The sequence below is a fragment of the Euleptes europaea genome, chromosome 15, assembly GCF_029931775.1.
Source record: "Euleptes europaea isolate rEulEur1 chromosome 15, rEulEur1.hap1, whole genome shotgun sequence".
Lineage (NCBI taxonomy): Eukaryota > Metazoa > Chordata > Lepidosauria > Squamata > Sphaerodactylidae > Euleptes > Euleptes europaea.
Window position 1 is genome coordinate 2,099,578 of NC_079326.1, and position 26,914 is coordinate 2,126,491.

Genomic DNA, 26,914 nt, shown 5'->3' on the forward strand with positions numbered 1-26,914 from the left:
CCTCAGAACAGCATGGTTCCTTTACAAAGCTTTTTAAAAAATTGAAACTGTGTTTGTCACTAGGGCTGTCAAAAAAAATAATAATTCGGTACAGTTCGGATTCGGCCGAATTTGGCCCTTGTGGGTTCGGTACGTGCCGAAGTCCGAACTCCCCCACTTCGGATCCGTTCAATTCGGCGGGAATTCAAAGTTCGGAAAAAAATTCGGCCGAATAAAGCCATTAAAAACACAACCGCGCCTTTCCGCAGCTCTGGGGGGGGCATTTTTGGGCTTAGAGGTCCCACACTTTTGGCAGAGCTTCAAAGGACGTTTATTGAAAGACTCCCCAAGTTTTGTAAAGATTGGGTCGGGGGGGCTGAGATATGGGCCCTGAAAGGGGTCCCCCCACCCTTAATGTGCATCTCTCAGCAGAGCTTGCCGCCCACGCACAAAGCTCCCAGCCCCGACAACAGCTGACAAGTTTGCAAAACAACACAACCTTGTTAAACAACACCTTTGCAACACACAACTGAAACCTCCCCCCTCAAACCAGGGAGCGAGAGACTCGAGGGGGAACACACCCCCCCTTTGGCTTCCCCCCCACCCACAGAAACTGCTCCCTCCCCCCACACACACAGACTCTGCTTTCCCCACACACACACACACATACACAGGAGAAAAATTATAGATTAAAGCCCCCAAAGGGGTCTTACTGTGGCTGTCTTCTGTTCCATCAAGAGGGGCTGAAGAGAGGACTTGTAAATAATCCAAGATGATTCCAATTAGGCACGGAACGTTTTGCTCTGGAGAAGATGCACAGGATCGGATCCATTCATCCCAACAGGGAAAAGGGGAAAGGGGAAAGCCCATATCTCGGGACCCCCTGACCCAATGTTCACAAAACTTGGGGGGTATCTTAAGAACACTGGTCTGAAACTCCGCTCAAAGTTTGGGATCTGCACCCCCAAAAATGCGCCCCCTGCAGCCATGGAAAGAGAAAAGGGGGGGAGGCGATATTTCTGCCCCCACTGAACCCATCTTTACAAAACTTGGGTAGTATCTTAAGAATAATTCACTGAAGCTATGCTAAAGGTTTGGGGGCTATATCCCCAAAAAAGCACCCCCTGCAGCCACATAAATGGAAAAAGGGGGGGAGGGAAAAGGGGGAGAGCCCATATCTCGAGACCCCCTGACCCAATGTTTACAAAACTTGGGGGGTATCTTAAGAACACTGGTCTGAAACTCTGCTCAAAGTTTGGGATCTGTACCCCCAAAAATGCGCCCCCTGCAGCCATGGAAAGAAAAAGGGGGGAGCCCATATCTCAGGACCCCCTGACCCAATGTTCACAAAACTTGGGGGGTATCTTAAGAACACTGGTCTGAAACTCTGCTCAAAGTTTGGGATCTGCACCCCCAAAAATGCGCCCCCTGCAGCCATGGAAAGAGAAAAGGGGGGGAGGCGATATTTCTGCCCCCACTGAACCCCATCTTTACAAAACTTGGGTAGTATCTTAAGAATAATTCACTGAAGCTATGCTAAAAGTTTGGGGGCTATATCCCCAAAAAAGCGCCCCCTGCAGCCACATAAATGGAAAAAGGGGGGAGGGAAAAGGGGGAGAGCCCATATCTTGAGACCCCCTGACCCAATGTTTACAAAACTTGGGGGGTATCTTAAGAACACTGGTCTGAAACTCCGCTCAAAGTTTGGGATCTGTACCCCCAAGAATGCGCCCCCTGCAGCCATGGAAAGAAAAAGGGGGAGCCCATATCTTGGGACTCCCTGACCCAATGTTTACAAAACTTGGGGGGTACCTTAAGAAGCTTCATCTGAAGTTCCAGTGAAAGTTTTGTGTCTGTACCCCAAAAAATGCGCCCCCTGCAGCCACAGAAAGGAGCGAATGTGCACAAGCACCCCACACACACACACGAGGATTTCTCTCTCTCTCTCTCTCTCTCCCTGGCTGGGCCGCACATCAGCTGATTTCTCCAGTACTCAATCCTGACTGATTGGCCAGAAGAAGACCCAGCTTGCCCACCGATTGGCCGGGGGAGGAGAATGCTGCTTACTGACGGCCGAATTGGCCGAATTTATTCGTGAACTCCCGAACTCGCTGAATTCGGCCCCCCCGGTTGCCCGCCAGTTTTGAGTTCGGATCCGTCCGAACAGAAAAGCACCGAATCAGGGGAAATTCGGTTGTTTTTCAGTTCGGGCCGAACCGAATTGACAGCCCTATTTGTCACCCAAGGTAAACAACATCATGGACATTAAAGGAAAACATCTAACATTAATTAGCTGTAACATTTTGTATCTTGGGGTTATTTATCCACCCCACAAATATTTTCCTCTGTGAGATAAATATTTTTCAGGTTATCAGGAAGGGTCATCAAGTGTTCACGAAGACTCTATCACTCCAGAGCACTTCAAAATGGTTCCCTGGAGTAGTGTTTTCTTAATAAACTCATGGGATATTTTTTTAACCCTAATGTGTTAAATGGGCTTGGGGTAAAAAAGTACTCTACTAGCAAAATGGCTAGATAACTGAAGTTGTTTGGATCCTAGATGTTTTGTTTATTCGTTTGTTTACAGAAAGCAAACTGTAAGTGGAAACTGGCTGTACTTTGGTAACATTGTTTACTACTATACATCTGACAATAGCCACTTACCTATGCATTCTGCCAACAAAAATGCAGGCTGGGTAGGAAACTCTTGCCAAGCTTAGACCGACAGCTAGAGAAAGTTAGGCTGGACTATAAAAACTGTAAATAAATGAATGTATCTTACACACACTTGTATCCTGGTATACCAAGCTTGCCCGTGTTCTTTGCTTTTTCTACTCCATAACTAGGATAATATGGTTAGCTACATGCCTCATTGTAAAAATGTGTGTTTATCTTTTCAGCGTCTATGTTCCTGGGATTCTGAGATTTTATCAGGATTTCAGGCCACTTTCAGAGGCAGTAAACCTCTGAATACCAGTGCCAGGAGGCAATATCAGGAGAAGGTCTTGGTCTCTATGCCCTGGCTCTCCAACGTAACTGGTTGGTCACTGTGTGAGAAAGGATGGTGGACTAGATGGACCACTGGTCTCATCCAGCAGGGCTGTTCTTACATTGAGGCCATGTCCTTGCTGGGGAAAGATATCATCCCAGAAACACAGAGATGGAAGAACCCTGAAGGGGCAATATAAACTAACCCACAAAAAAGAGCCAAATTTCAAAAAGGTGTTTGGAAAAAAAATATTCCTTATGTTTTTCAAGTTGCAATGCCATTTGCATGACTTTCTTTCTTTCTTTCTTTCTTTCTTTCTTTCTTTCTTTCTTTCTTTCTTTCTTTCTTGCTTTCTTTCTTGCTTTCTTTCTTGCTTTCTTTCTTGCTTGCTTTCTTTCTTTCTTTCTTTCTTTCTTTCTTTCTTTCTTTCTTTCTTTCTTTCTTTCCCCATATTCTTAGACCGAGGTCTTGAACAATAAAACCATAAAACTTAAATAAGACCCATCTCTAAAAACACCTCCCTTCATCTCTTCTTGTCAGGCTTCAGCAAATGCACGGCGTTTCAGGCAATAGAACTCAAATCCAGGCAGAGCAGCGATTCAAAGATTCATTCCGAAAGTCAATGATTTCAGTAAGGAGACAAACAAGGTTGGAATACATGACAGGGGGAGTGGGGATACATTTATAGGGCTGATACAATAGGGTTACAGAAACAAAGAGACAATGTAGTCGTTTCCTGCCGGTAACGACTTAAGTAAAACTGAAACAGAAACAATCATGAGCAATTAGTGGAGGAGATGGCCGAGCTCTCGGCTTTGTGCACGGGACCCGATATCAGATCGAAGATTTACACGGGCGGGTCCCCATACAATTGTAAATCTCTGGCCGGAGCTCGTGTGCAAAACCGGGGGGGGGGGAAGGAGTGCACGGAGAGCTCCATCTTGTTTGCGGGGAACCATCTTGTTTGAGGACAGAGCTGTCAGAAGCCCTATCTGACACTTCTCTGCAGCCTCCAAAAAACAAGCAACAAAATAAGTACACTAAGAATCAGAGTCCCCTAAGAGGAACTGAACCTTTTGGTCCAAGGTTGCTCGAGAAGATGTGGACCATTTGTTAAAACATGGTATAATCCATTTTAGTCTAAGTTGGTATACATAAGGGCAGTGCAAAAGGATATGTACCAAGGAGTCCACTGACTGAATAGAGCAAGGGACACAGCTGGTCTGAAAAATGGATCTTTAGCATATGGCCCAGCAAAACCACTGAAAAAGGGCAATTAAATCTTGAATGCATAAAGATTCTACATAACTTTGGACTAACCAGAGAATCCATATAGGAAGGAAGATTACCCTTCGATAACAGGCCCAGTGGAGAACATGTCCTCTGAGCATAAAAATGAGCGTAACTCTTATCTCAAGCATAGATCAATTGGCCACATTTTTTTACATTGATCTACAGAAGAAAAGTACAGGTCCTTCAAATTTACAAGTGATAGCTTATGTTCAAAATGCTGGAGCCAGGGAGCCTTATAAAAGCTCTTTATGGTTAAGCTTACCAAGCTATCCTCTGGGACCTCAAAAATAGATGAAACCAAAAATTAAAGGCACGTACCCAGGCACAAGCTAATGAAGGGCTGATGATGAAATGCACCTGGGGAGCCCTCCAATTGCTTCAAGGAATGAGGACTGCACTCTATTTATGGAATTGTCTACAGCAGAAATCCATTTAGGGGCACTGTACAAAAGTTGTGACATCACTATTGAGTTAAAGACTCTGATAGCTGCTGGGATACAATGTGCCCCATTAGAGAGAACAAATCGCAAAATTGCCTTCAGACTAGCCATAGACCTCTGAGTTGCCAATTGTTTATGACAATTCCAGGACAAGGTGGAATGAAACAAGACACCCAAATACCTAAACAAGGAAACCTGGGAAATCTTCCTCCCATTAATTATCCATGTCTATCTTTTGGTGGAGAAGCAAGGAGCAAACTTAAGAATTTTAGTTTTGGTAAAATTTATAGATAATTCCTCATGCAAACAATACGTATGGAAGCTTTTCAGAGCCTGAAGAAGACCAACCCGGGTTGGAGAGAGTAAAACTGAGTCATCAGCATAAAGTAAAAGAGGGACTGATTAAATTGATTCTTCCGAAGAAGGATATCTTTAATTTTGACCACTTTTTAACTTGGTTTTTCATCTCATGTGTAACTGGGTCACAGTTTAATTTTAGGTTTTTCTTTGGATCTATATTAAACCTTATACCTAAATATTTAACTTGATCCACCAATTTCATCTCTTCAAAACTTTTTATGCTATTATCCTTGTTCTCTGTAACCTCTAAATAAAATGTTTTCCCTTTGTTTAATTTGTACCCTGAAATTGCCCAAAATCTTTTATTTCCTCTAATAGTGCTTTATTAGAGTTATCTATATCTGTTAATACCAATACTATATCATCCACATATAAACTAATTTTATATTCCGATCCATTAATAATGACTCCTTTTATAAATCTACTATTTTTTTATATTTATTATTAAAGGTTCTAATGAAGTGGCAAAAAGTAAGGGAGATAAGGGACATCCTTGCCGAACCCCTCTAGAAATATTAAAGGGGACTGATAATTCTCCATTTAACTTTATTGTTGCGTAATGATTTGTGTAAATTATTTCCACCCATTTCTGGAAATTACAGCTGAATCCAAACGTATTAATAGTCTCCTTCAAAAATCTATGTTCTACGCTTTTTCCACATCAAGGAATAGAAGGGCAGATTTTAATTTATATTTTTTTATGATTTCAATTAAATTACTTATTTCCTTAAATTAGTTGATAATTGCCTTTGGGGAATAAACCTATTTTGATCAGTTGAAACATATTTCCCAATAATCTGTTTTAATCTGTTGGAGAGAACTGGGGTAAGTATTTTATAATCTAATATAAAATCTTTATAATAAACTAATTGGTCTATAGGAGCCTGGAGAAACGGGATCCTTATCTATTCTACCTAAGTTAAACTTTTTGTTTAAAAATCTGTTTATTGAAATTCCAAAGAAAATCATTATGGAATGGCAACAAGTCTATAACATATTTATCTGGCAGAACAAAAAAGCATGAGTAAAAAAGGGATCTTGTATGATCATAAAAAGAATGGAGGAATGGGATACCCAAATTTTTATTATTACTTAGCCACTAAAATAGAAAGTTTAAAAGAATGGCTGGTTCCAGAAGATAATACTCCCTCAGTTGCTCTGGAAAAAGATTTTATAAAGTTCCCGTTTGTAAAATGGCTATGGATTGATAAAAAATATAGAGGAAACTATTATAATTATGATAATGGGGTTATAAATACCTTAATTTGTGCATAGGATCAGATAAAGCATAGATTAATAGTAGAGAAATCATTACTGTCATCAATAACAGCAGATATGACCACCTATAATATCCGTTAACACTAATGGATTAAATTTAAATTAAAGGATTTTGATAAATATGTACATTGGTTTAAAAATCTACAAATAATCTCATACCCAGAGATCCCAGAGAATATAAAAAAAGTATTGACCCCCTTTAAGTATCTTCAAATAAGAAATTATTTAGCACAATTGATTAAGAAGGGCAAGCTGATAATGTCAGATAGGGCACCCAGAATCCTTAACAAATTTGAACAATTATTAAAATCATTTAAAATCTCTGTAAGTAAGTTATATGGAATGTTAGTATAAAAAAAATGCCCTGACCTGGATGGCCCAGGCTAGCCTGATCTCATCAGATCTCAGAGGCTAAGCAGGGTCAGCCCTGGTTAGTATTTGGATGGGAGACCAACAAGGAATACCAGGGTTGCTGTGCAGAGGAAGGCACTGGCAAACCACCTCTGTTAGTCTCTTGCCATGAAAACCCCAAAAGGGGTCGCCATGAGTCGGCTGCGACTTGTAGGCACTTTACACACAAACAGTACAAAAAATAGGTTAATTAACCCCCCTTTTCAAGAGAAATGGAATAAAAAATTTAGTTATGAACTGGATGAAAAGAAATGGAACTTTATATTCACAAAAGGTTTAAATTTTACAATAAGTCTTGCATTCAGAGAAAATGTATTTAAGATGGCACATCTGTGGCATCTCTCCCCAAACAGAGTGCAAAAAATGTACAACTTGGATAAAAATGCTAGTAAATGTTGGTATTGTGATTCAGCTGGTGCAGATTTCCTCCACATGTGGTGGAGCTGCAGTAGTGCCTAAACATAGTGGAGGAAAGTGATTGAAATCATATCCAATGGTCATGAAATTGTTATTCCAGTAAAACCAGAAACAATTTTAATAAATTATTTTCCAGACAAACCAAAACATATTCGAGTTATGTTTCTTCATATGTTAACGGCTGTTAGAACAAATTTTGCGGGAAACTGGAAAAGCAATATATTCCCTGATTTAAATAATTGGCTCGACAAGGTTAGAGAAACCTATGCTTTAATTAAGTTGGCGTACCATGATAACGATAAAAATACTGAAGAACTTGAGGCTCACTGGAATTCAACAGTTTCAAGGATACAGAAAGCATTCTAATGTGTAAATTGTAGAGAGGGAGTGATCTTCAAAAAGGGTCAGCACTCTGACCTAAACTGTTATCGCCCAATCAGCCTTTTGTCTTGCTTAGACAAATTGTATTCTTCCAACTTATTAAAGAGGCTGTTGGATTGAGTTGAGAGTAATGACAATCCTTGGCTGGGAGCAGATTGGCTTCAGAAGGGGTTGGTCTGTTACAGACCATTGTTTAGTGCTCTCTCACTTAGCCGAGAAATATTCCTCCCCACTAAATGGCACCCTTTATGCGGGTTTTATGGATCATAAGGGAGCCTTTGATGCCATCCCGAGGGAGAGGCTATGGTTGAAACTATCCAATTATAGTATGGATAGGAGGTTACTATGGCTCATTCAACAATTTCATACTGCCTCACAGCTCAGGTTCACTGTGGAAACCAAGGAGAACTAACTGAGCCCTTTGAACTGGCCAAGGGAGTTATTAGACAAGGTTGCCTTCTTGCTCCTCTCTTGTTTAATCTATATCTGAACGATACAGCCACCAATTTCTCAGAGTCTTGTCATCCCCCAAAGCTTGCAAGTCATCCCACCCCAATTCTACTCTATGCCAACGATGCAGTTGTCCTGTCCCACACAAGAATTGGTTTGAAAAGATCCTTACAAACCTTTTCTGAGTACTGCTCTAGGGAAGATCTTAAAATAAACCACCACAAATCTAAGATTATGATCTTCTCTAAGAGGAGTAAAATGCCTCTTTTTCGCTGGGTATTAGATGGCTTTGAGGTTGACCAAGTCAAGGAGTTTGTTTATCTTGGCATTCTTTTCCCTCATAACCTAAATTGGAATGCCCATCAAAAAGCAGTGTCCAACAAAATTAAACCTGGGGTTGCTGCTATTGTCAACTTTTTCCATACCAAAGGTGGCAAATATATTCCAGGGGCTATTCAGGTTTTCATTCTAAAAATTATTCCAATTGTTCTTTTTGGTGTTGCCATTTGGATAACTGTTGTCAGTGAATCTATAGATTGTCCATTGCTTCAGTTTTTACGAAAACCCTTAAATGCCCCTCGATGTGTTCCTGGCATTACCCTTCGCTCCGAGTTTGGCCAAATGTCACTTGAAGCTAGGGCATGGTTGGCTGCCTTTAAGCTACAACTTAAGCTGTGCTTTAGCACTGAGGGGCTCCTAGCTTCTCTGAAGCATGACCCTTTTAAATCCTCATGGCAAAAAATCTTAGATGAGAAATTGTCATTGTTGGGCTTCTCGCAGCATATGTTATTAGACCTTGGAAAAACTGAAGCTTCCACCAAAATTAAAAAAGTGCATTAAAAAGCTTGATTATAACAGCACTACTTTTCATGCTCACAGCGTTTGTTCATCCCAGTTCTTTGGAATACCAGCACCACATGGTTTGCCTGCTTATACTTATTATTTGACAACTCCTCGTCTTTCTAGAGCCTTCTGTTCAGCTAGACTTAATGCTAACCCCTCTATGGTTATGCAGGGCAGAATTTTGAACATACCATACCCAGACAGGACCTTTCCTTGCTCTTCTGGCTCTATTGATTCATTAGCTCATGCCCTAGAATCATAGAATCATAGAGTTGGAAGGTACCACCAGGGTCATCTAGTCCAACCCCCTGCACATTGCAGGAATTTCACAACTACCTCCATCTCCAGATGATGGCCTTGATGCCCACCCTCTCATGAACTGCCTCTCATGAACTGCCTAAGGTCATAGAATCAGCATTGCTGACATATGGCCATCTAGTCTCTGCTTAAAAACCTCCAGGAAAGGAGCACTTACCACCTCCCAAGTAAGCCTGTTCCACTGAGGAAACCACTCTAACTGTTAGAAATTTCATCCTTATGTCTAGATGGAAACTCTTTTGATTTAATTTCAACCCATTGGTTCTGGTCCGACCTTCTGGGGCAACAGAAAACAACTCGGCACCCTCCTCTATATGACAGCCCTTGAAGTACTTGAAGATGGTTATCATGTCCCCTCTCAGTCTTCTCCTCTTCAGGCTAAACATACCCAGCTCCTTCAACCTTTCCTCATAGCACTTGGTCTCCACACCCCTCACCATCTTTGTTGCCCTCCTCTGGACACGTTCCAGCTTGTCTACATCTTTCTGAAATTGTGGTGCCCCAAACTGAACACAATACTTTAGGGGAGGTCTAACCAGAGCAGAGTAAAGCTATACCATCACTTCACGTGATCTGGACACTATACCTCTGTTGATACAGCCCAAGATCGCATTTGCCTTTTTAGCTACCACATCACACTGCTGACTCATGTTCAGTGTTTGGTCTACTAAGACCAAAAAATTCTTTTCACACACACTACTGCTCAGACAAGTTTTCTCCATCCTATAATTATGCATTTGATTTTTCCTACCTAAATGTAGAACTTTACATTTATCTCTGTTGAAATGCATTTTATTGGTTTTAGCCCAATTCTCCAGCCTGTCAAGATCATCCTGTATCCTGGCTCTGTCTTCTACCCCAATTTAGTATCATCTGTAAATTTAATAAGCATCTCCTCTATTCCTTCATCCAAATCATTTATAAAGATATTAAACAACACAGGGCCCAGGACAGATCCCTGAGGCACTCCACTAGTCACTCCTCCTGGATGAGGAACCATTAACAAGCACTCTTTGGGTGCGAGCTGTCAACCATTTACAGATCCACCTAACAGTAACAGGATCTAATCCACATTTTCCCCATTTGTCAACAAGAATATTATGGGGAACCTTATCAAAAGCCTTACTGAAATCGAGATAAACTATGTCTACAGCATTCTCCTGATCCAGCAAGGTAGTAACTTTCTCAAAAAAGGAGATAAGATTAGTCTGACATGACTTGTTCTTGAGAAACCTGTGCTGGCTCTTAGTAATCAGATCCATCCTTTCTAAATGCTGAAGGACTGACTGTTTGATGAATTGTTCAAAAACTTTTCCCAGTATAGAAGTCAAGCTGATGGGTCGGTAGTTACCCGGATCCTTCTCTTGAAATGCTGCTTTTATGAGGAACTTCGATCACATTATCTCTCTCCCCTTTTAACATATAAATCTAATGCCTCTGTGTCTGACATAGTGCCTTTTTTTACTGGCAGGTATCCCAAGGCTACATTGTCAGTGGCAAGATTTGTTTCAGTCCTTATATCCCTCAAACATTAGATATATGCTGCTCAAGATCAATGGATCAAGGAGCTTCTAAGGGATAAAGGATAGGAAAGGAATTCAAGAATTTCAAGGATGCATAAAGCATTCTAATGTGTAAATTGTAGAGAGAAAGTGATATAATAATGTGGATTTTAGTTAAATAGACAAAAAGAAGTATTATTTGATTAAAGCTATGGGTATTTTAGTTATATTAGTGCTGTTTTAGTTGTGTGTTTTTTAAATAATTTGTATCACCAGTAATTGATTTTTTAAAGTAATGTTATATCTAGGGTTACCCCCTTTTTTTCTTTTATTGTAAGATTAAATGTTTCTAATAAATTTAAAAAAAATAAAAGAGGGACTGAAGTATCCAGTAATTTAAGTGCATGTAAAGAAGGGTCAATAAAAAAGACTGCTGTCAAACTCAGGCGTCCATCCTTAGCATCCCATGAATAGACATGCTCAGGCAGGTGATCCTAAGCAATGCTAATTTATTAGGAGCAAAAAGACAGATTAAAAGAAGCTGACTGCCTCTCACACAGGAGAGGCTGCTAATGGGGTCTATGCAGGTAGGTTACAGTATAAAAGCATTCTAGGCAAAAAAGTAAAGTGAAACCACAGTGCAGTAACTATGAGATAATGGTTCCCAGAGAATCACAGACATAACACGGGCACATCTGTGATAAACAGTACACAGGATCTGCAGCATGAGAACAAAACCTTGACCAGGAGCCAGAACCTGGCCTTGACAGGAAGCCAGCCTCTGGCCTGCAATTGCCAAACCCCTACTCCAAAGGTAGCAAAGACCTGACATTCTGCCCCCCCTACCCTCGCTTGTCTCAACGAGGTGAGGTTTGTCAGTGTAGGCTGCGTGGAACTGGCGAACCAGCCGGGGGGCTGCCATGTGGTGCTTAGCCACCCAATCGTCATGACCCGGACCCAAATGTTTCCAACAAACCAGATAATAGAGCACCCCCCTTTGGATACAGGAATCGAGGCCCTTCAACACTTCGAAATGTTCTTCCCCCACCACCACCAGCACTGGGACTTTGGGAGGGGCTTCGGGATGCCACTCTGGAGAGGGTACATGTCTCTTTAAAAGACTGACATGGAAAACTGGATGAACTCCCCTCAGGGACTTAGGAAGATTGAGTCCCACTGTGACCTCGTTTATGAGCCGTGAGATTGGGAAGGGTCCCACGTACTTTTCATTCAGTTTTTTGCACGGGAGTAAGGAACGCAGTTTTTTTGTGGACAGATAGACCTGGTCCCCCACCTCAAAATTCCAACCTGGGGAACGATGCTTATCTGCCTGTGCTTTGTACTTGTTTTTGGTTCAAGATTCTTTTGTAGCCATGGCCAGGTGTCTTGCACTGCTTTTGCCCAGTCCGCCACCTCAGTGGACCCCTCCTCCCCCAAGAGATCCACCTTACCAAAGGGCCCGAATTCTTTACCATATACCACTTGAAATGGGCTGAAACCTGTGGACTGGTGTGCAGCATTGTTGTAGGCATACTCAGCAAAAGGCAGTAAATCTACCCAATCATTCTGGTGGTAATTTACATAGCAACGCAAATAACATTCTAACACAGAAATGACACTTTCAGTTTGTCCATCGGTTTGGGGATGTTTCGCACTAGATAAACCCTGTTCCACCCCCACTAGCTTGAGAAAAGCCTTCCAGAACTTAGCTACAAATTGGACCCCGCAGTCGGAAATCACCTTGCGTGGGAACGAGTGATATTTGAAAACATGTGACAGAAACAACCGGGCCAACATTTGGGCTGTGGGCAGCCCCACGCAAGGAACCAAGTGCACCTGTTTGGAGAACAGATCTGATCTCACCCAAAGTACTGTTTTCCCCCGATTGGGGGGAAGATCGGTTATAAAATCCATGGCAATAACTTCCCAGGGGCCCGAGGGCTTTTCCAAAGGTTTCAGTAGTCCGGGTGGTTTTCTCATCACCCATTTCGCAGTGGCGCAAGTGGGACAGCTACGAATAAAAGAGTCCAAGTCCATTCTCATCCCTGTCCACCAAAACTGCCTGTGGAGCAAATGTAAAGTTTTCACAAAACCAAAATGACCCGCTACTTTAGAACCATGGGCCCAATCCATCACCTCCCTCCTCAGGGATGCAGGAATATACAGTTTAGTGTCCTTGAACCAGAAACCCTCCTTCAAAGTCATCTTGTCTGGCAGAGTATTAGTGGTGCTTTCTGTTTGGTAGGCTTGGGTTAAGGCAATCTTGAAAGGGTCTGGGAGCCCCTCTAAGGGAGGTGCTCCTTGAGCGCTTTTGGGAGAAACCAGCAACTCCTCTCGAAAGGCGCCTGGCGGTTGATCCCCGGGAGGAGGGTCTTTCGCTGTCTGGTCCCCCATTTATGGCAGGGGATTGCCAAACCTGAGAGGGAGTCAGCACGGCCAGACTGGGCATAACCCCCTCTGCTCTGGGGTGAGGAGAGAGTTGGTTGGGCGCTCCACCTTACTCTGGTACTGGGGAAGTTGAGACAATGCATCTGCCAACTGATTTTGTTTGCTGGGAACATGTTTCAACACAAAACGGAACTTCGAGAAAAATTCCGCCCAATGCACTTGTTTTGCAGTAAGCTTATGTGTCCCCTTTAAAGCCTCCAGGTTTTTGTGGTCTGTCCACACCTCGAAGGGAATCTTGGCCCCCTCTAGGAAATGTCTCCATACCGTCAAGGCATGTTTAACTGCGGCTGCCTCCTTTTCCCAAATGGGCCAGTTGAGCTCCGATTGGGAAAACTTATTAGAAAAATACGCACAAGGGTGCAGCTGTCCAGCTTTCCCCCTCTGTAGAAGTGCCCCTCCCATCGCTACATCGGAAGCATCTACCTGAACCACGAAAGTTTTTTTCACAATCAGGATGCTTGAACACAGGTTCAGAAGTAAACAAATTTTTCAAAGTCTCAAAGGCTCGTTGGCAGTCTGGCATTCAGCCAACCGGGAAGATGACAGGGTAGCTGAACTTCCCTTCCCTTTTGTCTTTAACAAGTCGGTTATGGGCAATGCAATCTGCGCAAAATTGTTGAAAAACCCCCGGTAAAAATTTGCAAAACCGAGAAATTGTTGAACTTGTTTACGAGTAAAGGGAGGCACCCACTCTACCACAGCTCGCACCTTTTCAGGATCCATTGTCAGTCCCTTATGCGAAATCACATACCCCAAGAAGGTCAGTTTGTCTTGGTGAAACATTTGGACACCTTTGCAAACAGTTGCAAACAGTTGGCATCGCAAGACCTCCTTAACCAATTTTACGTGTTCTTCATACATCTTAGAGTAAATCAAAATGTCATCAAGCTACACAATCACCCCTTTGAATAGCAGATCATGTAGCACTTTGTTAATCATCTGCATGAAGACACTAGGGGCACCCCTTAACCCGAAGGGCATCACCAGGTACTCAAACATCCCAAAACAGCTGGAAAAAGCTGTCAGCTTCTCGTCACCTTCCCGGATTCGAACCCGGTAATAAGCCTCGACCAAATCCAGTTTAGTAAATATACGGCCCTCCTTTAGTTGGCTAAGCAGATCTGGAATCAGTGGAATGGGGTAGGCATTAGTTTGGGTGACCACATTGAGTCTGCGGAAGTCTATGCATAAGCACAGGTCACCCGTCTTTTTCCACACAAAAAAGGCTGGAGCAGAACAAGGAGCCTTGGAGGGCCGAATGAAACCATGGGCTAAATTCTTATCCAAAAAGTCCCAGAGCACCGACTTATCTTTCGGACTCATGGGGTAAATCTTTCCCTTCGGTAGTTTGCCTTCCCCCACCAGTTCAATAGCACAGTCCATCTTACGATGGGGAGGAAGAACATCACACTCTTTCTCATCAAACACGTCTGTAAAGGCTCCGTACTCTTTAGGCAACTGGGGGGTATAAGAACTCCCAACCCCCGCTGACAAAGCACTGGCTCTGACCGCCACTTCCCTGCAATGGCGGTCACACTGTGGCTGAGTGAAAGCAATGGTTCTGGCTGCCCAATCTATGGTAGGACTGTGTCCTTGTAACCAGTTTGCTCCCAGCACAACTGGATATCAAATGCCCGGAGCAATAGTGAAATGAAGTTGCTCTCAATGGGCCCTCACCCCCATGGCTACTCAGATGGTGCGCTTCTCTATGGGACACCCCCCCCAAAAGTCACTGCCGTCCATCTGAGCAAATTGTATGTGTTGGGGCAAGTGCACAGCTTTCACTTTTAAAGCCTTGAAAGTTTCTTCGTTAATCAGGGTTCACATGCACCCCGAGTCTATTAAAGCTTTCACTGATATTTGGGGACCCCCTCTAAAATCTTGTAACATAATGTCCAGAAACACTGTTTCCCCCATGTCGTTCATCATTTGTGGAGCTCTTGGCTTCTCGACTGCAACGGTCTGCTGTGGAGTTCCAACTACAGCAGACCCGGTTTGTTTTTGCTTGGCGATTCCAAGTCGTCTCCTCCTCAGATGCTGAAGAGTTGTCCGGACTCGAGCCAGCCTCCTTTGTAATCTGCAATCCCGTTGGATTGAGTGATGCTGGCGGTTGGTCCTCCTGGGTAGTCGGGGTGAGATTGAGAGCGGTGGGGCCTCGCCTCCTGGCAGTTGCACTCTTCGAGCAGTCTTTACCTCCAGCCCAAGCAGTCTCCTCCATAGGCGGGCGAGGCATTGTTGACGGCCACTCTGGTTGGGACGGGCAAGTGGCTACGAAGTGGCCCATTCCACCACAAACGAGGCATGCCCTGCTCTGAAAACGCTTTGCCTTCTCCGGAGTCAGGGCAGTGGGCTTCCTTGAAGGCCGGGAATGCCCCCTCGGGGCTGCTCGCTCCGGCCGCAAGCTCAAGTCTGCGTTGTCTAGACAGGTTAAGCAATTGCCGGCAGTTTTCCACTTCTACAGCCAGTAAAATCCAACCCTCCAAGTCGGGAGGGTCTCCTTGCATGAACGCCCAGTACTGGATCTCAGAATTTAGCCCCTCACGGAAATATTGCACTCGTGTGGCTTTGCTTCAATCTACAACTTTGCTGGCCAGCAGTTGATACCCATTTGCATATTGCATGACTGACTTAGTCCCTTGACGCAGTTGGAGAATAGCTGTCTTGGCTCTCTCACTCTGAAAAGGGTCCTCAAAGCACTGTCTCAGCGCGAGCATAAAGTCATCCAGAGTCTGAAGAGCACGGGAGTGAAGATCAAACTGTTGCACCATCCAACTCACCGCTTCTCCCTCCAGCAGCTACGTCACATAACTCACACGGCTTTCTTCCGTAGTGAAGGTAGCTCCCTGCTCTCTCATGAAACTGTCCAATTGGAGCAAAAAGTAAGGAAGTTTTTCCCCTGAACCGTCAAAGGAAGCACGTAGCTCTCTTCAAGAAAGCGGTGGATGAGGCAGGGGAACGGGCTGTCCCAGCGGAGCGGGCACCTGTGAAGCCGCAGGTTGTCCCGGGAGAGCGGGCGCTTGTGGCTGCTACAGAAGAACTGGTGGTGCTCGCAGCGGTTGTGGTGGCAGTGGTCAAACGAGCTGTGCCTGCCACACTTCTCCCACTTCCTGCCAAAGTGCGTCTGACATGTCCTGCATAGCCGTGAACCGCTCTTCCAATTCTTGGTTCCGGTTGCGAAGGCGTTGAAACTCCTCTTCGCTCACTTGCGGGTCAGTGTGGAGAGGCCACCCTGGATCACCACCTCTGCATTACACGGAGATTCGTCCCCCACTCCAATTGCTCCTCCACGCCGGGACCCATGAACTTATCAAAAGACAGATCCCAGGGGACACCCCCACTGCCATAGTCTCTCCGGTGATCGTCGCCGGCCAGTCCCAGCTGGGTAGTCACACTGGAAGGTTGGGTGAGAAACGTTGATGGCTGTGCAACTGAGTCCAAACGCCCTGAAACTTTGGGCACCGCGCCTGTACTTCCTACTGGAAGTCTAGGGGACTCTGTCAGGAACAAGGGCACACAGATGGGTTGCTGGGCACCTCAGGGCGCAGAGATGGGTTGCCGGGCACCTCCCGAGGCGAGTTGTCCCATTCCTAGTGCAGTGAACCCTGCAGCCTCTGCTCCTGCACAGCGCTCGGCTTCAAGCCCAGTGGCCTGCTCAGCCTCTAACTCAGCAATACGTGTGGCATCCACTTTGGCCGCATCCATCAAGGCCCTTTCAGCCGCTTCCTGTAGCAGGTGTCGCAGACCCTCCGGGTCGCCCATACTCGCCATGGCTGCTTGGGTGACCTCCATCTGGACGGAACAGCCGAATCATCTTACAAAATTCGCTGGAACTCGGCCTCAGTAAGCAGCTCTGCTGCCAACTCCAAAAGGCATGTCGCCGCCAGTGCGGCGGCCTTCTCGGACTCCTCTCAGAGATGTTGCGCGGCTTGCTCCCCTTCGAGCCGCTCAGCTTCCTCATGGGTGAGCTGCCCCACCATCTGGGGAGGGTGTGCGGCTCCTAGTCCCTTAGGACGCTTGGTCCCCTCAGTGGGATGTGCTTTGACCTCCCCGTGGGCACAATTCGTAGCTACCAACTGGGCGAGCACGGCAGCATCTTGCTGAGTGAGCCATGACTCTTCCAGGAGAAGAGCAAGCCACCTAGCCTCCTCTTGGGCGCAGCGCATGGCTCCCAGCCCTTTGGCCCCCTCGGCTTCTTCAAGAGCGACCCATTGTGCAGCTACCAGCCCAGCAAGCCGGTGGGCCTCTCTGTGGGTGAGCCGCGTTTCTTTCAGGAGCAAGCGCTGGAGGTCCTCCTCAGTTGTACCCACCAGTACGTGGGAAGGGAACACGACCCCCAGCCACAAAATCAAAAATGGCGTAAAATGGATTAGCAGCCTAATGTCAAACTCAGGCGTCCATCCCTAGCATCCCATAAACAGACACGCTCAGGCAGGTGATCCTAAGCAATTCTAACTTATTAGGAGCAAAAAGACAGATTAAAAGAAGCTGACTGCCTCTCACGCAGGAGAGGCTGCTAATGGGGTCTATGCAGGTAGGTTACAGTATAAAAGCACTCTAGGCAAAAAAGTACAACAAAGTGAAACCACAGTGCAGTAACGACGAGATAACGATTCCTAGAGAATCGCAGACATAACACGGGCACATCTGTGATAAACAGTACACAGGATTTGCAGCATGAGAACAAAACCTTGACCAGCAGCCAGAACCAGCAGCCTTTACAGGAAGCCAGCCTCTGGCCTGCAGTTGCCAAACCCCTACTCTAGGTAGCAAAGACCTGATAACTGCCAAATCAAACAGATACAAAATAAAAAGGGATGGCGCTAAAAGGCACCCTTGTCTAATCCCCTGGACAACAGGAAAAGGAGCAGTTTATTACACTGCACTTGGGCTGTAGAATCAGTATAAAGGTTTTTAATTAACCACAACAATCTCCCATCAATTGTGGTGGCCTTCAGTTTAGCCCATAGTCGGGTTCTAGATAGGGAGTCAAATGCATAGGAAAGATCTATAAAAGCTGCATATAGATAACCCTTCCTTGAGATGGCATACTTACTGATCAAGTGGGATAACACATGGCAGTGATCAAGTGTGCTATATCCCTTACGAAATCCCACCTGTTCTGGGCCAATAATCTTGGACTTGGCCATCCAAGACTGAAGTCTATTCAACAAAAAATCTGCATAGATCTTACCAACTATTGGCAACAAAAAAGTGCAACTGTCCCTTCTTTTTTTATTTTAGCCATTTTTAAATATTTTTAGGATTTTAGAATTTTTAGTTCTTTTCAGCACTGAGAGAACACTTCCAATTGTAAGATTACACCAGACGTCTTTTATCAGTTTCTGTAGAAATCCAACTTTATGAGTATATTTAAAGTAAATTTTATCTGGTTTGTAAGCATGTTCCATATTACTTAATCTAGAATACAACAAGTAGTTAAGTTAGTATTCTCAGAACACAAGATGAGGGGCTACAAGGAGTTGTGGCAGGAGGACAGTGATTTGGAAATCTTCCCACAAATTTCTTCCTCCATGATATAGTAAACTGCACAGACATAGCTTTTTAGTTTTTCTGTGGCTTTAACCCCCCTCTTTAATTTTTCACACACAGACCCTGCAAATCTGGAGATTTTCCTAGGTTGTAGAAATATCTACTCTAGCCCTGGTTGGTTCCATTGTCTGGGGCTTTTGGTCTGCACAGTGGTGCCACCCATGAGAATTAAGTATACAATGACCCCATCAATAAACAAGTCATTTTACAGAATAACAGTGATCTTTCAATCTTGATAAAGACCGAGCATGGGAAGGACAGGACAAGGAGAGTTAAAGGTATCAAGAGTGTGCAGAGGCAGCGGTATAGTTAAGTGTCATTTCAGTTTTGAAATTCCCTTTAACCATAAGCATATTTATAGTTAAGTCATCTGCATGATAACATATCCTACAGATCGGAGTGATTATTCTAATATGTGATTTCAGGGAGTGAATCAAGGAGTTATTTATCTTTGATTAATTTGGAATAAAACTGTGTCATCTTAGGGGTACCCTGTGAAATATCCCTTCCCTGAGTATTTCATCTTATGTTTGCTTCTTCCCTGTCGCTTAGATAGCAGCCCTGAGACTCGAGCTAACGTGAAATTTGTCCAGGATACCTCCAAATACTGGTATAAACCAGAGATCTCCAGAGAACAAGGTGAGTTTCTTTCTTAGCAGAAAAGTGTAGCTTTGTGAACAGTTCTTGGCAAACAAAAGTAAAGCATTTGTGTCTACCTTTAGATTCTGTGGATGAAAACAATCACTAAATCAACAAGAAAACACCCAATTTGACCAGAACATTATGACAGATTCATGGTAGATCATGGGTTTCTGTTGCTAGCCTTAATTCAGATAGTGATTTTGCAGTACACATTGGGTAGTTACTGATAACCATTTTACTGCACATCTTCACCTGATATGTGATAAAAAAATTCCATAACCACCTTTTATTAATTGCTTTTAGAGCATTTATTATTCACCTGCATGGTGTAGTGGTTCAGAGCGGTGGTTTGGAGTGGTGGACTCTGATCTGGAGAACCAGGTTTGATTCCCCACTCCTCCACATGAGCGGCGGAGGCTAATCTGGTGAACTGGATTTGTTTCCCCACTCCTACACACGAAGCCAGCTGGGTAACCTTGGGCAAGTTACAGCTCTGTTAGAGCTCTCTCAGCCCCACCTACCTCACAGGGTGTCTGTTGTGGGGAGGGGAAGGGAAGGTGATTGTAAGCTAGTTTGAGGCTCCCTTAAGTGGTAGAGAAAGTCAGCATATAAAAACCAGCTCTTTTTCTTCTTCTACCTTTCTCAAAAAGGTTCAAAATAAACAACTATGGTTGCCAGATGCCAGGTAATGGCAAGCAATTGCCTGCCAATTAAAGGGGATGTCTGCTGCCCCTCAGCTGGCCGGCGGGTAGAAGCAGGCCATCTGAAGGGGGGCATTAATGTCACTTCCGGGTGCACCCAAAAAACTAAAACCTGGAAACCATAAAGTTTTTGGAGGAATGTGCTAGAGTGTCTCTAGATGTTATTGTGCCAAACACCCCTCCCTCCCTCCCTCTCTCTCTCTCTCTCTCTCTCACACACACACACACACACACACAACGAAGCTCCCGCTGGTGGCAAGGGGGGACCTGGCAACCCTATGCACAAGTGACCAAGCTATTCCAGGATGAGAAAGCTCACCACAATATAGTACAGTTTGTCTGTATGGCATCACTAGTAGGCATAATCCTTTCCCTTTTTCCTCTAGAAGTTATCTGGAGTAACAAGACTAATTTTGGGGCATATTAATTCATTGATAACCTAATGCAGACTCTGGATTTGGTCTGCATTGGATCCTCAGGCCCTGGTGGCTGGCAGAGGGATTCTTATTCCTCTGACAGAAAAGTATTTCCATTCTGTTTTTAGATGCTTTCCATATAATTAAAAACAATTTTCTTGGTCTCACCTCACCATCCTGTCAGTCTTTTTAGACCAAAATAGCCTTGGTTCTTTCAACCATTTCATCATAAAACTTGTATTCTAAAAACTTGACCTTCATTGTTTATCTCCTCTGAACCTTAACAAGTATGACAACATTATTGTGAGAGATCCCCCTCTCTGAGTTTGCTTCTCCAAATCAGTTGCTCAGACGTTGATACAGAAACAATCGATTTATTGAAGCCTTCAGGAGATGAGACAGGCACAGGTAGAAAGTTGCAAGTGAGGGGCTATACGGGTTTACAGAATATATTGACTCCAGGGCACTGGGGCACTGGGGTTCACACTTATTGTTATGGGAAGTTACAAGCTTGGCATAATACAAAACATCAGACCGATCCCAGGAAGTCTGGGCGGCTATCACACTTCCAAGGCCGCATCGGCCTGAGGGAGTACTGGCAGGAAGAACAGCGGGGGGGGGGAAGATACATGGGCCATCAGGCCTGGCGCCTGAGACCAGAAGGTGTGAACTGCTTTTACGAGTTCACTGATAACACAGCAGGTGATGGAAAGCAGAGACACAAAGACAGAGACCCTCACATTCTGCCCCCCTTAAGGCCCCCCCCCGGGGTCCCCGAGAGGACGAGGCTTATCGGGATAAGCAAGGTGGAATTCCCGGACTAAGCGAGGAGCCGCCATGTGGGGTGCGGCCACCCATTCGTCATGAGCGGAGCCAAGGTTTTTCCAGCGAACAAAGTAAAACAGTTTCCCTTTCTTCCATTTGGAGTCTAAAACCTTGGATATTTCCAAATGGGTGTCCCCTCCTACTACGGTAGGAATCTCGTGTGCGGGAGGGGGGTGGAACTGGGGGGCTGCCACATAGGGTTTGAGGAGGCTTATATGAAAGACTGGATGGACTCCTTTCAGAGTTTTTGGGAGGTCCAGTTCCACAGTAACCTCGTTGATTACTCTGGTAATGGGGAAAGGTCCCACATAACGGTCGCTCAGTTTTTTGCAGGGGCGAAGAGAGCGGAGGTTTTTGGTGGACAGATAGACTTGCTCCCCCACCTTGAGTTCCCATCCCGGAGACCGGTGTTTGTCTGCTTGTTCCTTGTACTTGCTTTTTGCCCTTTCCAGATTTTTGAGCAACCATGGCCAGGTGGATTTAACCACCTGAATCCACTCCTGAAGGTCAGGGGTAGACTGGAGCTCTGGCGAGACGGGGGCAGAACCGAAAGGGCCGAAATCCGTCCCGTATATAACTTGGAAGGGACTAAAGCCGGTAGAGGAATGAGGCGCATTGTTATACGCATATTCGGCAAATGGCAGCAGGTCGACCCAGTCGTCCTGGTGGAAATTTACATAGCAACGCAAATAACATTCTACCACCGCATTTACTCGTTCTGTTTGACCATCCGTTTGGGGGTGATAGGCGGAAGAAAGGCCCTGCTCTTCCACTCCCATTAACTTTAGGAAGGCCCGCCAGAATTTGGCAACAAACTGGACCCCCCGGTCGGAGAGGACCTTCCTCGGGATCGAGTGTAGCCTGAGGACGTGTGTGATGAACAGTTTAGCTAAGCCCTGGGCTGAAGGAAGGCCTGCACATGGAACGAAGTGAACCTGTTTGGAAAAGAGGTCTGTGATAACCCAAAGAACCGTTTTTCCCCGACTCGGAGGTAGGTCGGTGATAAAATCCATGGCGATGACTTCCCAGGGACGGGAGGGGCTCTCAAGCGGTTTGAGAAGCCCTGGGGGTTTTCCCATCCGTTTCTTGGCTGTGGCGCAGGTGGGGCAGCTGCGCACATACAACTCTACATCAGATCTCATACCGGGCCACCAGAATTGTCTTCGAACCAGGTGAAGCGTTTTTATGAAACCAAAATGACCCGCTAGCCTGGCACCATGTACAAGTCCCAATACTTCCTTGCGAAGAGAGGAGGGGACGTACAGTTTCCCCCCTTGCACCCACCAAGTGTTGGTACGTTCCAGACCAGTGGGGAGGAGATGATGCTCCTCCTCCTGCAAGGAGGCGTCCCGGAGTCGCTGTTGGAAGGCTTCCGGGATGCCTTTGAGTGTAGGGGGGGTCTCCGGTGGTCGGGCTTGGGACCGGGTGGTGACGGCTAAGCTAGGAACTTCCCCTCGCTGCTCGGGAGTGAACAGGGAGTCGACTGGGCGATCGAAATCGTTGCGATACTGGGGAAGTCGTGACAAAGCGTCGGCTAGGGCATTTTCTTTGCCAGGGACATGTCTGAGAGTGAACCGGAACTTAGCGAAGAATTGGGCCCACCGAACCTGTTTGGCATTGAGTTTTCTAGCCCCCTTGAGGGCCTCAAGATTCTTGTGATCGGTACACACTTCGAATGGCAGTTCGGCCCCTTCCAAGAAGTGTCGCCATATGGTAAGGGCATGTTTGACCGCTGCTGCCTCCTTCTCCCAAATGGCCCAGTTGATTTCAGACTGGGAAAACTTCTTGGAGAAGTAGGCGCATGGTCTCAACCGTCCCCCCTCATCCCTCTGCAATAGGGCCCCGCCCATGGCTACATCCGAGGCATCCACTTGCACCACAAAAGGCTTGGTGCAATCTGGGTGAGCCAAAACGGGTTCGGATGAAAAAAGTAGCTTCAAACGTTCAAAAGCTAGCTGGCACTGGGGGGACCATTGCAAACGGGCCGAGGGAAGCGCGGCGCTAGCCCCCTTGTCCTTGGTACGCAACAGGGCAGTGAGGGGAAGCGCAACTTGGGCAAAGTTAGGAATGAAGTTCCGGTAAAAATTGGCAAACCCCAAAAACTGCTGAAGTTGGCGGCGGGTAGTGGGGGGTTCCCAGTCCCGCACTGCCTGGACCTTGGCGGGGTCCATTTCCAACCCTTGGTGGGAGATCACATACCCCAGAAATGTAATGGAGGGTTGGTGGAATTCACATTTGGACACCTTAGCATACAGTTTGTGCTCCCGCAGCCGCTGGAGCACCTCTCGCACTAGGCGCACATGGTCTTCCATGGTTTCAGAGTAAATAAGGATGTCATCGAGAAATACCACCACCCCCCGAAACAGCAAATCATGCAAAACCTCATTAATTAATTGCATAAAGACACTCGGAGCCCCCGAAAGTCCGAACGGCATGACTAGGTACTCAAACATCCCAAAACAACTGGAAAAGGCCGTTTTGGGTTCGTCTCCTTCTTTGATGCGAATGCGGTGGTAGGCTTCTACCAAGTCCAGTTTGGTGAAGATTCGGCCCTCCTTTAATTGTGCTAGAAGGTCAGGAATAAGAGGGAGGGGGTAAGCATTAGACTGGGTGACTGCGTTCAGTCTGCGAAAGTCAATACACAGTCTTAAATCTCCCGTCTTTTTCTTTACAAAGAAAGCTGGGGCTGAATAAGGAGCCTTGGAGGGGCGTATGAAACCCCTCGCCAGATTGACATCCAGATAGTCTCGCAACACTGTCTTTTCACTAGGGCTCATGGGGTAAACCTTTCCCTTAGACAGTTTGCCTTCCCCTACAATCTCGATGGCACAGTCCGTTTCTCTGTGGGGAGGCAGTTCGTCGCACTCTCTAACATCAAAAACATCAGTAAATTGCGAGTACTCAGAGGGTAATTGAGGAGAGACTGGGGCGGGGGACCCTACCAGTGCGGCGGCTGGAGTCCTGAGTACCCGTTCCTTGTCATGCAACCCACAGGGGTTTTCGGGGAAGGAAAGCACCCGTTTAACCCAATCAATGGAGGGATTGTGCCCCCTTAACCAGTTCATCCCTAACACCACAGGGGTTACAATAGGGGCGATAGTGAAATACAACCGTTCCCAATGTTCCCCCACGGACATAATCACGGCTGCAGTTCTGTGGGTCACCGGGCCCCGTTTAAAGTCACTCCCGTCCATTTGGGAAAAACGGAGGGGTCCCGGAAGCCGCTTGCGCCGGACACCCAACTTCTTGGCAGTTTCCTCATTTATCATGGTGCGGGCACACCCCGAGTCGACCAACGCGGGGACCTCTAACGGGGGACCCCCTTTGGGTAGGGACAGATGGACACGCACAAATACATTGTCCTCTTGGGCGCTTACCATCGGTGGAGCTCCTTGCACAACGATAGGGACGGTCTGCTGCGGAGCCCCCTCTACAGCAGACCGACGGCGTTTTTTGCCGGCTGTTCCCACTCTTCCTCCTCGCTGGAAGAGGGGGACGGGGTAGTGGCCTCCGGGGAGCCGTCCGAATCAAAGACGGTATTTGTAATCCGGGACCCCGATGGGACCGTAGAGTCGGATGCCCCATCCTGGGGACGTGCGTGGAGAGCGGAGGGTGCGCCGGAGCGCCGGCTCAGTGGTCCACTTCTGCGGCGAGGCTGGCTGTCGGCGGCCGGTTTCGTCGGCTCGGCCTGGGTTTGGCGGGGAGGGGTCGGACGGCCTGAGCGAGAGGGGCATTGCGATGCAAAGTGACCCTTTCCCCCGCAGATCAGGCAGACGCCGGCCTCGAACCGCTTGCGGCGTTCCGCGGCCGAGAGGACCCCGCCACCCCCTTGCCGGAGTTCCCGGCCACGGTCACCCCGGGGCCTGGGGTCTCGCCCAATCCGTTGCTTGGACAAGTTCAGGAGTTGTTTGCGATTCTCGATGTCAGCAGCATGGCGAACCCAACCTTCCACATCCGGGGGGTTCCCTTGCATGAAGGCCCAATGTTGGAGGTCTGGGTTGAGACCCTCCCTGAAACATTGTACCAAGGTAGCCTCACTCCAGTCCAGAATTCGGCTAGCCAGTGACTGGAACTCACTTGCATACTGCGCCACCGACTTAGTCCCTTGGCGCAGTTGCATCAGGGAGGCTTTAGCCCGCTCACCTAGAGTCGGGTCCTCAAAACGGTTTCGGAGTGCTACCATGAACTCGTCCAGGGTTCGCAGCACCGGCGAGCGGAGTTCATACTGCAACACCATCCAGGCAGCCGCCTCCCCTTGCAGTAAGGAAGCCACGTACTGCACCCGGGACTCCTCAGAAACGAAGGTTCGGCCTTGTTCCCGCATAAAAATGTCTACTTGGACCATAAAAAAGGTCAACTGGTCTCCCGACCCGTCATACGTGACTTTCAGGTCCCGACGGGCCGGGGGGGCAGGGGTTGCGGGCGGAACTACTGGCGCCCCGTCTGGGGGAGCACCGGCTGGAGGTTGCAATTTCAGCGCATCTAGGGTCGTGGCCATCTCACCCATTACGCGTTGCATGATCTCCATCTGTTCCTGCATAGCCCGGCGGTCTTCCTGCCACTGCTTTCGTTCTTCCTCCATGAGGGCCTCTTTGCGGGCCGGGTCCCCTTCGAGTCCCGTGCTGGGGAAGGCCAACCGGCGATCCTTCGCCGCAGTCCGCGAGAGCGACCAGCCCTTGGGAGAGTCCAGCCAATAAGTGAGCCCCCGGGGACGTCCGTCCCGATCTTGGTCGGGGGCGCGACCCTTCGGTTTCTTTGGCTTGGCTCCCTCCTCTTTAGGGTCCGGCTTCTCCGGCTCGTCCGGTTCCTTGGGGGCATCGGGGTTAGGGGTGGTGTCCTCGTCGGCTGACATTCTGTCCAAAGCGGTACAGCTGCAGTCCGAGAGGCAAAGACTTGCAACTTAATGTGAGAGATCCCCCTCTCTGAGTTTGCTTCTCCAAATCAGTTGCTCAGACGTTGATACAGAAACAATCGATTTATTGAAGCCTTCAGGAGATGAGACAGGCACAGGTAGAAAGTTGCAAGTGAGGGGCTATACGGGTTTACAGAATATATTGACTCCAGGGCACTGGGGCACTGGGGTTCACACTTATTGTTATGGGAAGTTACAAGCTTGGCATAATACAAAACATCAGACCGATCCCAGGAAGTCTGGGCGGCTATCACACTTCCAAGGCCGCATCGGCCTGAGGGAGTACTGGCAGGAAGAACAGCGGGGGGGGGGAAGATACATGGGCCATCAGGCCTGGCGCCTGAGACCAGAAGGTGTGAACTGCTTTTACGAGTTCACTGATAACACAGCAGGTGATGGAAAGCAGAGACACAAAGACAGAGACCCTCACAATTATAGCTTAATTTTTTAAGAAAATCATTTTATCAATAGGCCACTATGTCTGGTTGATCAGTAGCAAGTTCTGGCCAATGATGTTTGAATCCAAAGCTATTTTGGTAGTACCTGATTCTGGACTGGATTATAAAAAAGGTGTTTTAATTTTTCCTGTTACTTTGAGTCCTCTTTGAGTAGGCTATATTTTTCAGTATATTAAATAATAAATTAATAGAGAGATCAAGTGGGTAACTGCATTTTCGGGAAGAAAAGCACTCTGCCTAGAGCAGTGTGAAATTTCAAGCATTCTGATGCTTTTATTATCTCCTAATCCTAGGGCTTTAC

General features: G+C 46.5%; 1 protein-coding gene across 1 annotated transcript in view; it reads left to right on the forward strand.

Annotated features, from left to right (window-relative positions):
- Positions 1-26,914, forward strand: part of TNS1 (tensin 1) — a 361,563-nt gene that overhangs the window by 285,247 nt on the left and 49,402 nt on the right. Inside the window, exon 21 of the mRNA XM_056861619.1 lies at positions 19,212-19,298. Within this exon, the coding sequence (XP_056717597.1) occupies positions 19,212-19,298 (87 nt within the window). The remainder of the gene's footprint in view (positions 1-19,211; positions 19,299-26,914) is intronic.